At 37.7% G+C, this 15921-nt stretch overlaps 1 protein-coding gene across 1 annotated transcript in view; it reads left to right on the top strand.

Annotated features, from left to right (window-relative positions):
• The first annotated feature begins 257 nt into the window (after nt 1-257).
• The window catches only part of LOC145998781 (prostatic acid phosphatase-like), a 28571-nt gene continuing 12907 nt past the window's right edge, over nt 258-15921 (top strand). The window contains exons 1-4 of the mRNA XM_083135368.1: nt 258-593; nt 4855-4953; nt 10273-10512; nt 15656-15841. Of these exons, the coding sequence (XP_082991494.1) occupies nt 468-593; nt 4855-4953; nt 10273-10512; nt 15656-15841 (651 nt within the window). The 5' untranslated portion in view covers nt 258-467. The remainder of the gene's footprint in view (nt 594-4854; nt 4954-10272; nt 10513-15655; nt 15842-15921) is intronic.

Below are 15921 nucleotides of genomic sequence, written 5' to 3'. Positions count from 1 at the left end.
GCGTTAAACTCGTGCGACTTTCGGAACGGGCCCAAAATCACCTAGCCCGTACCCGCTTTCCCTATGCACATGACTCACCGCGAGACACTGGTGCTCGCCATTTTAAAGTCTGTAGTTCCTTTTATTAAAAAATAGTGTACCTTACTTTTCTTCCCAAACATTCTCTTTCAAAAACTCGCTGTTATATTCGTATAAAAATAATATAATTGAATTTGCGAGGTATCATTTTGACTTATGTTGTAGTGTTTCCGTATTTCCGTCTGCGGCCTTCGAGCTACGTTTGTTTTTTGTTGATAAACGCACCTTTGCCCTTGAGTACCTGCAAGGCGTCAAATCAGATGTTTTTATCTTCAAAACCAGATAGCTTTTAAACTTTTTTAAAAGAACTTTTTCTAACAGGAAAATGGAATATCTACATGTGACATTACAGTGGTGATAATAGTGCACTTCATAAAAGACGAGACGATATGAATGTAATAGGGCAAATTTGTATTTTATTATTGTATTTTTCGTTACGAACATTCATTGTAAGTTCTTCATTTGCGCAGGAAGCTCCTACAGATGAACTTGCTGACCTTGTACTAGTCAACGTGGTAAGTTAAAGTTAAACTTGAAACCCTGATTATTTACAATGCTACAAATGGAGTGCACGATGTTGTACAACATGTTTGCATGTAGAACAGATAAGGAGGGATTTTTATGGATGGTCACCTACGAAGTGGAAAGTTAAAAGAAAATAACCGAAAATAATCTGGTACCAGTTAGATAAGCCGGAGACACATTAAACTCGTTTATTTTCAAATAAAAAATATTTCTACTTACCTCATATGCATAGCAGAACATTTTTCAAGCTGGGGATCACTTTTTTTTCATGAAAAACACGTTATTTTTAACATTATAATTCTTTATTTGTCGTTGCTAATTCGGCGGCCAAATCTTGACTCACGTTGTCTGTCGTCAGCTGATATGCAGTATTGTCATCTGATGTGCAGTGTTTCCAAACCTATGAACCTACAAATGCCACACAAGCTATTCACAAAACGTTTTGAATCGAAAATTGTTCCACAAACCATTCACGTAAGGTTAGGTTAGGTTCAGTTAGGTTAGGAAAATTTAGAAAAATAAATTTCAACAAAAAAAAAAAAAACTTTCACTACACTTAAATGTATTGCATGCTATGAACCTATAAATGCCGCACAAGCTATTCACAAAACGTTTTTATTCGAAAAGTGTTCCACAAACCATTCACGTAAGGTTAGGTTAGGTTCAGTTAGGTTACGAAAATTTAGAAAAATAAATTTCAACAAAAAAAAATAACTTTCACTACTCTTAAATGTAGCCTATTGCATGCTACCGGCTTGCTTAAAAAAATTCATGGACTCTTCTCTCCAGTGGGAAATTTCTCTTGAAGAGGTACTTCGATAAGTAGCCCGTGAAGTGATATTTCTTGCGACCAAACATTAGGATGGAATGACCGGACATTACGCCAAGCTCTCTCGAAGTTTTGAGAATGAACTTGCACATTGTCGCCTCTCATTCTTTGCAGGTTTTCATGATTGATATGTCCACTTGCAGGTGTGTCGATGAACTCCACACTGTGGTTAACTCTGAGGTGCATGTACCCTGCTCCCTGCAAGTTTATATATGCTTTCCAGCAATCTGAAATAATAATTGTTCCAGGAAGGATGAATTGTCATATTACTTGCAGGAGAGTTTGTTCGTTGCGGTTTTCTACAGGAACTATGAAGAAACGTTCACTGTTCTCCCTTTCAATTCCTCCAAACACCCACTGACCCCCAACTGGATGTGTCCTTTTATTTAAACATTTTTTGGTCTTTCCGAACTTTGCTTCATCAACTTCTACAACCACTCCTGGACCTCCTATTGGTCTCGAATTCGCAATCACCCAATCTTCACACACTTGTCTGCAGTGCTTTGACCAATCCACGATTGTTCCTGGACAGATGTTCAGTTCGAATTCGATAAATTGTTGTCTTGGGTAGGGCAACAACAACCAAAGCTTACAAAATTTCACGATCTTCGGTACACTTACTTTACTTTGTCCTATAAATGTACCCTGCCTTGCAGAGATTTTGAATCCACATGGAAATCTTTTATACATTAATTTACCACACCCCTGGACTCCTTTCGTACATATATACAGCCATTTCCCATCCCGCGCAATGTGTAGCTTACATACACTAGAACATTTAGGACATTCCATTTCTTCCTACACGATTCCATGTTCAATCAAAAAATCTCGTGGGTCTTCAATATCCGGGAGTATTTTAACAACGCAACCTTGGCACGTCATCTTGTCAAACTACCGCATGGTTGCTACACTGACAGGGCGTTACATAACCGAACGCATGGAACATTTGATTCACGTAGTCGACGGCAATGGCGACACGAGCTATCGTACAACGGAGATGCATGAATAACGAAAAATACCTTATTTACAGGCCAAATAAGTTGCACGATTCGAAAAAACAATTTCCCCAGCTTCAGAAAGTCCACAAGAATGCATTTCCGTAAGTACTTTCTCGTCTTTTCTCCTGTAAATTTGAAGAAATCCGTCTCTGTCTTATCTAATCTTTACCCAATTTTTACATGGTTCGATTTCGATGTATGTCTGTTAACACATACTGCGGAGTTTTAGCGATTAGTTAAGATTTTGTTCAATATATGCTTTCGTGGTTAGGTTAGGCAGGTTAGGTTTGGTTCCCTTAGCATTAAGACAGTGCTCATTACTTTAAGGAAGGTTCAAATTTCGTGTGACAATGATTTCCAAAAGTCTACAATAATTTGTCTTTGTGCTAGGCGAAATCATAAAACAATCGGAACCGTTACCCAAAGCAATAACATTATGCCGTTGTTTCCATTATGTACCTGCAGATGGTGCAAGCATCGAAAGTCACGCAGTCTCGCCAGTGTTTCCAAACATGCCTTTTTTTTTTTACAAGAATTTTTTTTAACTATGCTTACCTAACCTAACTTAACCTTGCCGGAAATGGTCTATGGGGCTATCGTGAATGGTTTTTAGGGCTATCCCTCAATGACTCGTGGAGTTATTGTGAATGGTTTTTGGGGCTATCGTGAATGGTTTTTGGGGCTATCGTGAATGATTTTTTTGGGCTATCCGTCAATGGTTTGTGGGGCTATCGTGAATGTTTTTTTGGGCTATCCGTCAATGGTTAGTGAAGACGTAATAAACACGAAAGTAGGTATTTTTTGGTTAAAAAGGTTGAAACACTGCATACCCACTCCAAATCAACAAAACACAAGCACGACGTGCGATTATGCACAGCTGTGCGTGCCATATTGTATGTTCCCCAACGGAAGAAAGGAACCAAAAGAATTACTCGTAATGTGAAAAATCGATGTTATTTTCGTGTAAAAATCATAATGGCACCTTCAACTATGTTCCGCAATACACAATTCGTAAGTACGAACCATGAGAAACACAAAATATCCGATTGTAATGTGTCTCCGATATAACGAACTGTTACCCAACATGATTTACAAAAGAGGTTTAGACAGCTGTGAATTATGTTGTCCTACTCTTTCTTAGTCTAAATGCTTTCCTTGTCCTGTGCAGCAAGTTAATGAATACACTATCCGAACTTGGACTACACAAACTGAATAGCTAAATATAGATCACCTCAAATAACTTCCAGTGTGAGAAATTATTCCATGTTGAACTGTGAGCTTGCTCTTGGAATGAGTTTTACAAATGAAAATATGTATTTGTAGTTTAAATATAGCATAAACATACAGAATTACTACTTAAGTTTATAATAACTAATGCTCAGCGTACTGGAAATGGTGTAGGTACAAAATTGGTAAAACTTCGGGATATCGGAGACATATTTCTTCATTTTTACACAAGAAACTACTTACGGAAATGAGTTTCTGCAAGCTTTCCAACATTCGTCGAGGTATTTTCTTTCATCGTGGAATATATTTGACCGGGAAATCATGTATTTTTCAAGAGAAATAACTCATCGACACACAATTGCCATTGCTTTCGCTACGTGAACTGAATGCTGCGTACGTTTGATGACATAAGCCCCTGTCAGTGTTTCCAACCCCCTTTTTTCCCACTATGCTTGCCTAACCGAACCAAATCTAACCTTATCGGAAATGGTTTGTTGGGCTATCCGTGAATGGTTCGTGGGGCTATCCGTCAGCTACCGTGCATAATGGTTCGTGGGGCTATCAGTCAGCTACCCGTGCATAATGTAAAATTTTCACATGTGACTAACACGATAGTAGGTATTTTTTGGTGAAGAAGGTTGGAAACACTGCATACCCTCAACATGAGTTAAAATGTGCCCACCATAACATGTGTTACGGAAGCGAAGAAAGGAATTTAAAAAATCACTCTGTATGTGAAAAATTGTCTTTGTTTTCGTGTAAAAAGCATAATGGCATCTTGAACTACGTTCCGCAATACACAATTGGTAAGTATGAACCATGCGAAACACAAAATATCCGATTTTAATGTGTCTCTGATATACCGAACTTTTACCCTAGGCTAGATGGTCAAGTTTGAAGCTAGCACTCTGTGTACATTTGGAAGATAAAGTTCAGATGTTCCATGCCACTTGTGAACTTTGCTACATGATTCTGAAGAACCATATCATGTATTCTGGTTCAGGAATGTTACCTAAACAAAGACAGGACACCTATTCGAGTTACATGTAGCCAACTTTGTCATGAAGTAGAACAGTTATGCACTTGTGTGTGTCAATGTAATTGTTAGTTCATGTAGTTAGTGTGTGTGCTACTGTAAACATAAACCAATAGGAAATCTTAACAATACGTTATTTTGTAATTCTTTCTTCTTTGTAGATTTACAGACATGGGGATAGAACACCTGTTGATCCTTATCCAAATGACCCTTATGGCAATAGGAGTCTGTGGCCTGTTGGATGGGGTCAGCTGACAAATGTGAGTTTGCATTTCTGCTATAAATTCAATTGTTACCATTTTTTGACTTTGTGCAAATACTTTTTAAGTGATGTGTCTGAACTAAAAAATTCTCTTTCATTGAGGTTGCCGATAACATATGCGTTGCACATATTATCTTTGTAATTAATCTGTTTTTTCCTGCAAAGTGTGGTCTTTACCTTAGTTTATATTTGTGAACATATTATATGTGCATGCCGGCCCACTTGGCGGAGTGGTAAGCACATCGTGCTACGATGCCAGGGGTCCTGGGTTCGAATCCCGGCCTGGGCATGGATGTTTGTGAGCGTCCATTCATCAATTTCATCATATCATCCCCATCTTCGCAAATTAGCCAAAAGTGGCACAAAAAGCAAAGTAATGAAGCAAATCAATCAATCAAATTAAATATTATATGTGCACAAGTAAAAGTTTCAAGAAAAAGTGAGAATAATATTTGGTACTCTTGATCCTCTGTGCTCCCACTTAGAAAGTGAAAAATTGTGCATGGTTTATGAAGGTTTTGTTATTTGTGGAGTTTTTTTTTAATTGTTTTTAACTCACAGAGATGTGTCATTGTGAAGTAATGCAGAAGGTACCAGGTACTTAAGCTTAAATCTGTTTTGTAGTCAGAAAAATGCGTGGTTTGTTCATAGAAAGCAACAAGAAATTTATTCAAAGTACTTGCCCTCGCGAGCTACACATTTTGCCCACCTCTCGGACAATTTGTGGATACCACGCCAAAAGAAGTCCTTCTCTTTCGAGGCAAACCACTCATCAAGCCATTTTCGGACGTCTGCATACGAATCGAAGTGCTGCTCAGGGAGGGCGTGGCCCATTGACGAAAACAGATGGAAGGGGCCAGGTCTGGTGAATAGGCAGGATGGGGTAGCACCTCCCAGTTACGTGTCTCCAAATAGTTTTGGACCAGTCTTGACGTGTGCGATGCGGCGTTGTCGTGGAGGAATATCAGCTTGTCATGTCTTTGTTGATAATCTGGCCTTTTGTCACACAGAGCACGGTGCAATTTGATCAGTTGTTGGTGGTAGCTGTGGGCAGTGACAGTTTCACCAGGTTTCAACAGCTCAAAGTAGACAATACCCTGTTGATCCCACCAAACACACAGCATCGTCTTCCAGCCAAAGCAATTTGGTCTCGAGGAAGATGTTGATGGTTGGCCGGGATCAACTCAAGATTTCTTGCGTTTAGGATTCTCGAAATATATTCACTTTTCATCGCCAGTCACAATCCGATGCAGGAAAGACTTTCTTTTTTGTCTGGCAAGCAATATTTCGCATGTGTTTTGGCATCTCTCCAGCTGCCGATCGGTCAATTCATGCGGCACCCATTTTCCAATCTTTTGAACCTTTCCCATGGCACGGAGACGCATGGAAGTGGCTGCTTGAGTAACACCCAATTGCTCGGCAAGCATCTTTTGCATTTGGGTATCGTCCTCGTCCAAAAGAGCCTGCAATAGATGGTCCTCAACCTTCCTGGGCCGATTTTCACGCTTCTTGTTGCTCAGGCCAAAATTGCCATCTTTGAACTGACAAAACCAATCCCTACATGTTGTTTCCGATACAGCACTGTCACAATAGGCCTCCACGAGCATTCGATGCGTTTCGGCAGCCGATTTCTTGAAATGGAAGCAGAAAAGCAGAGCTTCCCGCATATGCTCTTTTTCTGGCACAAAACTAGACATGCTTACCACAGGAACACTTTCTGTTGTTGTCTGCACGTGCTGACGATGTGCACTGATTCGTGTTGGCAGATGTCCAACTCATACAAACACCAGGTATGGCGTGCCCATGGTAGCTTCATACGCTCACTAACGCCATATATGAGCAAACAGCAGATTTAAGCTTATACACCTGGTACTTTCGATGGAAAGCCGAATTTTTTGTTTGCAGGGTATTTATTGCAAACACTGAAATAATTATGTAATTGTTGTTCAACATAGTCCTCTTCGAGTTCAATACACTAAAGCCCATGCTTAAGAAGCACGTAGATTCTGCAGGGAAATAATTATTTCGGATGGGTGCACTGCCGACTGAACCTCATCGTCATCCCGGAACTGCCTTCCACTCATTGTATCCTTCAGTGGTCTGAAGAAGAGAAAGTCCGAAGGCATGAGGTCGGTTGAGTAGGGTGGGTGTTGAATGTGCTCAAATCGCAGCTCCTCAATAGTTGACTCTGTTGCTATAGCAATATGTGTCCTTACATTGTTGTGGATGAGACATGCACACACTTTTTGGAACTTAACTCATGTTGAATGATAACACAGGTGAATCCAACACTAATATCCAGTAGTGATGTCACACCTTGACAATGATGCACCGGTTTTCCTGTATCACGTTCTCCACAGCTGCAATGTTGTCTTCCGTGAATGCTGGACCCAGGCAAGAAGAATCCTTCACACTAGTGACACCGTTTTTGAACTTCTCAGTCCATTCATACACTTGTGTATGACTCTTGCACCAGTCGCTGTACTGAATTCTCATCACCCAATGAATCTCTACAGGTTTCATATCTTCGCTCAACATGCATCTCGGATATATTCACTTGTATCAGCCAGAGGGCTTCACATACGTTAATATAGTACCTGACACAGCCCAAACAACACCAGGTAGAATGTTGCCTACTGTTTCATAAGTTGTTAAGTTAGGAGTGTTAGGTTCGATGCTGATAGAAATATTCTGCATTTTTGTTAGGAATGTTATAATTTGCACGTGTTTTTAGTATGAATAAAAAGCTATGTCTGAGATGTATTGTATTTGATGGGATGTATTTTTACTTATGTATGCCATACTTTGGGATTAAATATATTGGTTATTTGTGGGTTCTGCAACATGGAACACGTTTTATATTACATAAAACATCAAAATCTCAAAGGGCGTACAGTCAGTCAAGGATAGAGTTGCAAAAAAGCTGGCTTTTTTGAATGGGTTGTTTTTTTCCGATAAAAAGATTGAAATTTGAAAAAAACAACGGAAATTTTGGCTTTTTACTAGGGATGGGACCGATTAATCGGTACTCTATCGGTATCAGCCGATATAGGCATATTGGTGTATCGGTTTATCGGTAAAATTACCGATTATTTTACCGATCCGATATATCAATAAATATCTGATAACTTAATGCAAAATTCCGCCATTTTGTTGTAATTTTAATAGAAAATCTCCATGCCCTACTTTCTAAAAAAGTAAATGTTTAAATATGCAATTTCTTTTGCACCGCATTCACCTTGAAACACACATTTATTAAGAAAGTCAATGAACCTTTCAGGTTCTTCAAGGACCATTTTTAATTTTATATCGGATCGGTAGAATATCGGTTATCGGTATCGGGAAATTTTATATCGGTATCGGCCAAAATTTCATATTGGCCCATCCCTACTTTTTACCAATTACAGCTAACCTATTTCACTTGAAGTTACTGTTATGAGTTTACAGGTTTGTAGTGAAATATTTTACACCTAGCTAAAAAAAATTACATCATGTAGCAGCCAAAAGACAGATATTGGCCAATCCCAGTGGACACATATTGCATAGTGGTTCAGATACAATTTTAACCCTAGCTAACTGGGGAGTTGGGGGTGGACCTTCGCAGGCCCACCACCTCTATTTTTCAACTGTTTGAAAATAGTAAATTACATTGTTTCCTAGGATGTTCCCAATATTTATTTATTACTTTTGTTCATAAAAACATAAATGTAATTTAATTAGAAGGCAAAATGCACCTGGTGGGCATATAAATGTGTAACATTCGAGAAACTCATGCCAGTGACAGTGTATAATTGGTTGGTAATTATTGTAATTATTATATTTAATAAGCAAATACACTTTTGCAAACTAAATAGCCTATGTCGCTTGTCATCTGTGACTTCAGTGGCACACATCGTGTCACCTCGGTCTTGTTTGTGCATGTGTGGTGAATGCTTGCTAATCGACTGAAGGGGCCCTTGTCGGTTGTCACTTCAATGTTACACCCCCACTGTAATGTGTTGCTTCGGTCTGAATGTTCTCTGTAGTTACTTCATCAGAGATTGAGATTTAATTTAGCCTATAAATTACAGAAAACAAATTGCAAATACTGTCGGAAAAAATGCTGGCATTTTGATAGAACGTTCCTTTCATGATCATGAATGGGCCTCTGGAGTGGCATAAAGTAATGCTGTTGCCTTGTAACAAGAAGGGGGCTGAGGTTCAATCCTCAGTGGAGAGAGAATGCTTCAGATCTCATCAAACTGTAGGTCCAGTCCAGATTTCCTAAATAGATTTTTTTTTTCACATTTGCGGCCAATCTTATTTGTTTCTGCTCCAGTTTTAGTGCCAGGGCTTTTCAACCGCCGGTCTGCAAAAGGTCCGTTACACCCAGGGGTTGACGACTAATTTAAATCTAATTTTATATTTGACAGCAAATCTATACATAACTGATCTATGATTACCATAGTTGATATATTAATATTAATTCAGGGTGCATATTAATTTCCATATAAACTTTAAAGATCAGAAATGTATTTATGAGTGAAATTGTTGGGATCAGGGCATTGACTTGTAAGAAGTAAATTTACTGGGCTGTGTTCTCACAAAGGTTGAGAACCACTGCACCAAGCAGCCAACATTCATCACCAGTTGCTCTGTACCCAGGTTTCATGGCCATTTTACCAAATTATACATGATGTACTGGAAAGCCAGAATACAAATATTTTACTGAACACAAAATTTAATGTAAAGAGATTTGATGCTACATTTTCAAAAGGTATAACAGTATTTTCTTTTATGCTTCATGTACGTGTTAGTATAACAAATTCAAACATTGAAAATCATATCATACTATTAGGTTATATTAAAAACACATACAAAACTACTCTAGTCATGTGAATATGTTTATACTACATAGATATATTTAATAAGCCTACCGAAATATGAAAACACTCGGAACCGCCCATTCAAAAAAGCCAGCTTTCTTGAAAACACTGTTTATGTCTAGCTACAAATTTCATATTGTAAATTGTATTTTATATTTAGAAATGAGTGTCCATTTCACAGTAGAGAGACAAACTAAAACCATGGAACAGGAAAAATACTGCCAACTCCTGTATTTTCATTGATTTGAGACACTTTTGCTATTTTTCATCCATAAAACCAAATATGAAGGGCTTAAAAATTATAAAATGGCCTAACTGTGCACTTTATTACAAACTATAAAAATGTTGGATAAGTGATTTTACCAGTATATTGTTATCGGTCAGTATTAATGTGTTCCCAATTAAGTTATACAGTGTCTATTGGAATGATTTATCTTCTGAATTCTTTGCAGAAAGGAAAACTACAGGAATATGAACTAGGGAAGTACCTAAGGGATCGATACAGATACTTCCTTAGCAGTGAATATTCCCCTGATGAAATCTACGTTCGAAGTACAGATGTGGATCGAACACTGATGAGTGCAGAAAGTGTCCTAGCTGGACTTTATCCACCCGAAGGCTCTCAGAAATGGAAACCGGATATCCGATGGCAACCAATTCCTATCCATACAACACCAGAACTTGAAGATGAGGTAAGTTGGAGTTGAAGTTTCTGAAAAAGCAACAAGTGGCTTTTCCAGGTCTGTAAATGTGAAGAATTCACATAACATTTTTTTCAGATCTATATTACACCCATGCAGTTGCATCTAAAGAGCCATTCAAACATATCAAACTTTTACTTATTTATTATTTGGATGCACCATTTTTTTTATTGTAATGGAGGAGTATAAATGAAACAGTAAATGCAAAGATTTAGAATGGAAGTCTTCTTTGATGTATGTGTTATGTAGATTGTACAAAATTATTTGCCACTGCTAATAGAGGCATGGAATTTTTTCACACTGAATAATGAAATGGTGTGTGGGGTTTATTTTTATATTTTCCCCTTTGGATGGTGTAAGGATATTTTAATGTTTCAGTAAGAAATTAAATCACTTGCAAAATGCCAAGACAATAATTTTTTTAAAAAAAATTCTTTACTAATGAAAAAAATATAAATTACGGGTTTAAAATTATCAGCTGAAAACTTTTTCCCCTTGATAATTACATGAAGTTCATTTATCCCGTTATGACTACAAGAAAGAGAAATTGGAATTTAAGAAACTGTGGTGTATAAATACTTAAATATGTGCATACCTTAGTAGCCATTTGAATCATTCAATGCATCTCTTTGTGTGGTAATCTCATGTGTAAAATGCATCGACAATATTTAATTATTTGAAATATTATTTTATTTTGTTACACACACTTACACACACACGCATATACATACATATATATTTGTAATAATATTGTAACTCATATTGTATTCACGTTCTCTTCATGTTTTAAAATAATATGGGGAAATAGTTTCATGGGAGATGAACACCATTTGATCGATTTGCTTTATTTTACTTCGCTTTCTGTCCCCCTTTTTGGCAAATTTGCAAAGATAGGGTTGAGTGATGACATGATTAAATTGATGAATGGACACTCACAAACATCAATGCCCAGACCGGGATTCGAACCTGCGACCCTAGGAATCACAGAACAATGTGCTAACCACTCTGCCACGGAAGCCGGCGAACGTCATTTGATAAAATTCACAGTGGAAACTCTTAAGAATGTGAACTTTACATTCAAAGCCAAATCATGCATCTGCCTAATAAATTATAAAATTTGCCAACAAATATTTGTGAAAGCTCAATATAAAGTACCAAAATATTTGATTCGTATAGGCTAGTACCATCCTTAATAGATAGATGTAGCAATAACAATGCAATGGTTATATTCGTATAAAAAGAAGCCTGGTTGCCTTTATTAAAGAATAAAATTGCATACTATATTTAAATATACGTGGGCTGTAATTAGAAATGGTAACACTGTGCATGTCCTACCAGGCAGTGAGCATTGTCAGTTGGGGCTCATGTCGATGCGTTGAGAGCCAAAAGTGGTCGGTCCATAGAGTGAGTGGTGTTGTGTATGTATGAGGTTGAAATGAACACTATTTTTTGTACTGCATACACAACAGTGCTGAACCAGCCAGCCACTTTTTGCACTCCATGCATCGACATGAGCCCCAACTGACAATGCTCACTGCCTGATAGCACATGCATGGTGTTATAGCTTATTCCTGACAGTGATGCCACTTTTAAATTTACAGCCCACGTATTTGGTGTCAAATACTGCATGGGTCATTCCACATCAGATCGACCACAGCCTCCAGGTCATGGTTTTTTGATTTGGATAAAATTTGGCATGAAGGTTCAATCATGTCTGGAAGGCTTGTATTCCAAATATTAAGTTCCTCCGAGAAATAGTTCTAGAGTTATAGCCTGTGGAAGAAGGTGGTGCGCAACAAAATATGTGACCCAAATCTGGGAAATGAGTCTCGGAGCTAACTTCATGACTCAATAACTTTGGAACTATTGATCACAGCGTAGTGATATTTACACACCAAACAAACCTCTCACCAAGGAACACGTGTATTGCATCAAATTACCCTCAGCCTGTTTACGTTAGCAAATAAAATACCCCAAAATATGCCTTAAAAAGCCTTATGCATGTTGTGTGCCTGCTGTTACAAGTGTAATCCAGCAGGAAGGTGGCATAATTTTTCTAGTAACCCTGATGTGAGCTCAGTATGCACACATTATGTTGTCTCCATATATATCACCCAATCCATATTATATGTAGTTGAATATGCAAGAAATTGAAAAATCACCAGAAAATGGTGGATTTTGGAAATGGTGTAGCACAAAAGGGACGAGAAATATCCAAGCCAAGTTGCATACACTAAATAATTAGACCTTCCTCTAATGTGTGTAAAAATTTCAACTTGTTATTGCAAGGCACTAGTCACAGTAAAGGTAGACCTTTAAATGCCCAGCCCGTTTTCAGTGGGAAGTTAAAATTGCGCAAGGTTTTAAATGAAGATTTATATCTCCGGAACTATGAATGTTGGAGTTACAAATTATAGCTTGTTTCAGTACAGTCTCAGCTACATGCCTATTGTTGAAATAATCCAATTTGCACCAACCAAATAGAAGAAGAAGATGATGAAAGTTAATAATCTTATTTTTTCATTACAAAATTTCAATTAGCACTTTTCAGTTAGCACTTTTTTTTATGAACGTTGTGAACATTCCATAGTGTCAGTAACAATATCTCACTCTTTGTCCCCCAACACCCCATTCCCTGCTTTCTCAAATAATTTAGTGATGTTTTGAATACTGTGATGCCCAACTACTTATTCAATGTATTTCAAAAGTTGCACAACCAAATTTTGAAAATGTATATCATGAAAACTGTAAGAGATATTTACACCGGGTTTTCTGCATTATAAAGCCTCATCCATTGAGATATTTTTCAAGGCTTAAAATTATCAGTTTTCTCCATACAGAAAACTTATATAAATTAATAACTGGTGGAAATCCGCATTAAAGTATTTCCAGAAATGCACTTTTGAATGAGAAAAATATGTAAGAAATTATCGAAGGGTAATAATTAGATGTCTGATGACATGTCAATCTGTCACTTGCGACCAATATTGGACATTAGATAGATTTTTTATTGGCAATATTATGGGTTGAGTGAAAAAGTGCCATTTTTGGGACATATCTCCGTATATGGCAATGCTACCAGGTCGAAATATTGTCAACAGACACATGCCACATGTGCTGAAGTATTGGCAATACATTGACATGAAAAATCATAAACCAAGATTTTCTGCCGAAATTACACTCTTAAGAGAATCCTAGGATGCTCCTGGTTACACTGAATTCTCTTCACTCACTTTCGCTGCTACTGTGCCTGTTCTATTATAATTGATTCAGCATGGCGTATTCATTGGAGCAGCACATGTTCATTGCTGAGGAGTATTTTACTACTCATTCTTACACTCGGGCCTCCCCCATGGCGCAGTGGTGGCGTCATTGCCTTGTAATCAAGGGGTCCCGGGTTCGATACCCGGTGGAGGCACAAGTGGTTCGGATCCCACTTTAAACTGTAGGTCCAGTCCCGATTAGCCTTACTGCGCATAAAGTGGACTTAAAACACCAAATCAAACCAATCATTCTTACACTCATGTGCAAGAGGTTTTCCAAAAAAAAATCCCCTGCTTCTGCTGTACCTCACAAAGCAACTATTTTACGACTAGTCAAACACCAACAAATGATCCCACAAATTGTTAAGAGTTAGTATTTATTATTGAAGATTAGGCACACATAGGAGATGTACTGCGTATAAATTTTCAGCAATAGCGGTAGCACTGGCAGAGAAGAATCCACGCAGGTAAAAATGCGACAACGAAAAATCAGGCGATGCCAAGCTGGCTTGCTAGCTCAGTGATTAGAGCAATGGCACGGTATGCCAGAGACCCATGTTCGAGTCCTGTTTGAACCGCTGAAAATTTCTACGTTGGTATTTATTGTTGAAATCAATTCACAGATGTTTTAAGCAAATTAACAATATTTTTTAAAATAATGTCATTGCTTATATTTGGATGCATGCTAACATAAATTTATTAACCTAGTGATAACCTACATATCTCTTACGGTTTTCATGATATATATTTTCAAAGTTTGGGTTGCATAACTTTTGAAACACTCTGTTGTATGCACAATTGCTAGTAGATAGTTTCCTGGCACCTGATTTTCAGGGCTGGCGCCTAGCTTTGAAGAAAACTTTTCGAGCACTGATCATCAGTAAGTGCACAATTGTTGCTACTAGAATGAAATACATATCAGGCAGGAACTGTTTTGAACCCTCACGTCCTGGCATTGCCTACGTGGGGGCCCGATGAAATTGAAATTTTGTAATGAAAAAATAAGATTATTAACTTTCGTCTTCTTCATCTTCTATTTGGTTTGTGCAAATTGGATTATTTCAACAATAGGCATGTAGCTGAGACTGTACTGAAAGAAACAAGCTATAATTTGTAACTCCAGCATTCGTAGTTACGGAGATAAAAATCTTCATTGTAAACCTTGCGCAATTTTAAACTTCCCACTGAAAACGGGCTGGGCATTTAAGGGTCTACCTTTACTGTGCACTAGTGCCTTTGCAATAACAAGTTGAAATTTTTACACACATTAGAGGAAGGTCTAATTATGTAGTGTTTGCAACTTGGCTTGGATATCTCTGTCCCTTTTGTGCTACACCGTTTCCAAAATCCACCATTTTCTGGTGATTTTTCAAGTTCTTGCATATTCAACTACATATAATATGGATTGGGTGATGTATATGGAGACGACATAATGTGTGCATACTGACCTCACATCAGGATTACTAGAAAAATTATGCCACCTTCCTGGTTGGATTGCACTTGTAACAGCAGGCACACAAATTATGCATTTTTTGACATGGAAGGCTTTTTAAGGCATATTTTGGGGTATTTTCATGCAATACACGTGTTCCTTGGTGAGAGGTGTGTTTGGTGTGTAAATATCCGTAGGTTGTGATCAGTAGTTCAAAAGTTATTGAGTCATGAAGTTAGCTCTGAGACTTATTTCCCAGCCTTCCAGACACGATTGAACCTTCATGCCAAATTTCATCCAAATCAAAGAACCATGACGTGGAAACTTTTCTGAAATTGGTCAATTTGACATGGAATGAACCGTATTGCATTGGTAAAGATAAAATTCACAATACCAGGTTTTGAAAAGTTATGATGCTTCATACAAAAATTCTTTACAGGTTTTGGCTGTGAAGAAGCCCTGTCCTCGCTACCTTGAAGAGGAAAGAAAGTTGAATAACTCCTTGTACATTCAACAAATTAATAAGGAGAACCAGGAGTTGTATAAATACCTTACGAACCATTCAGGGAAGTTTATTGATAATGTAAAGGAGGTGGAATTTCTATATGATACACTACACATAGAGGTAATGTACTTTAATGGCAATAAATACTTTCGTATGGCGTAACTTACATTATCTAACCCATAGTGCATTTGTATGATTTA

Source organism: Lepisma saccharinum, chromosome 14 (genome assembly GCF_977018435.1).
Source record: "Lepisma saccharinum chromosome 14, izLepSacc3.1, whole genome shotgun sequence".
Classification (NCBI taxonomy): domain Eukaryota; kingdom Metazoa; phylum Arthropoda; class Insecta; order Zygentoma; family Lepismatidae; genus Lepisma; species Lepisma saccharinum.
This window is presented reverse-complemented; position numbering and strand designations above follow the sequence as displayed.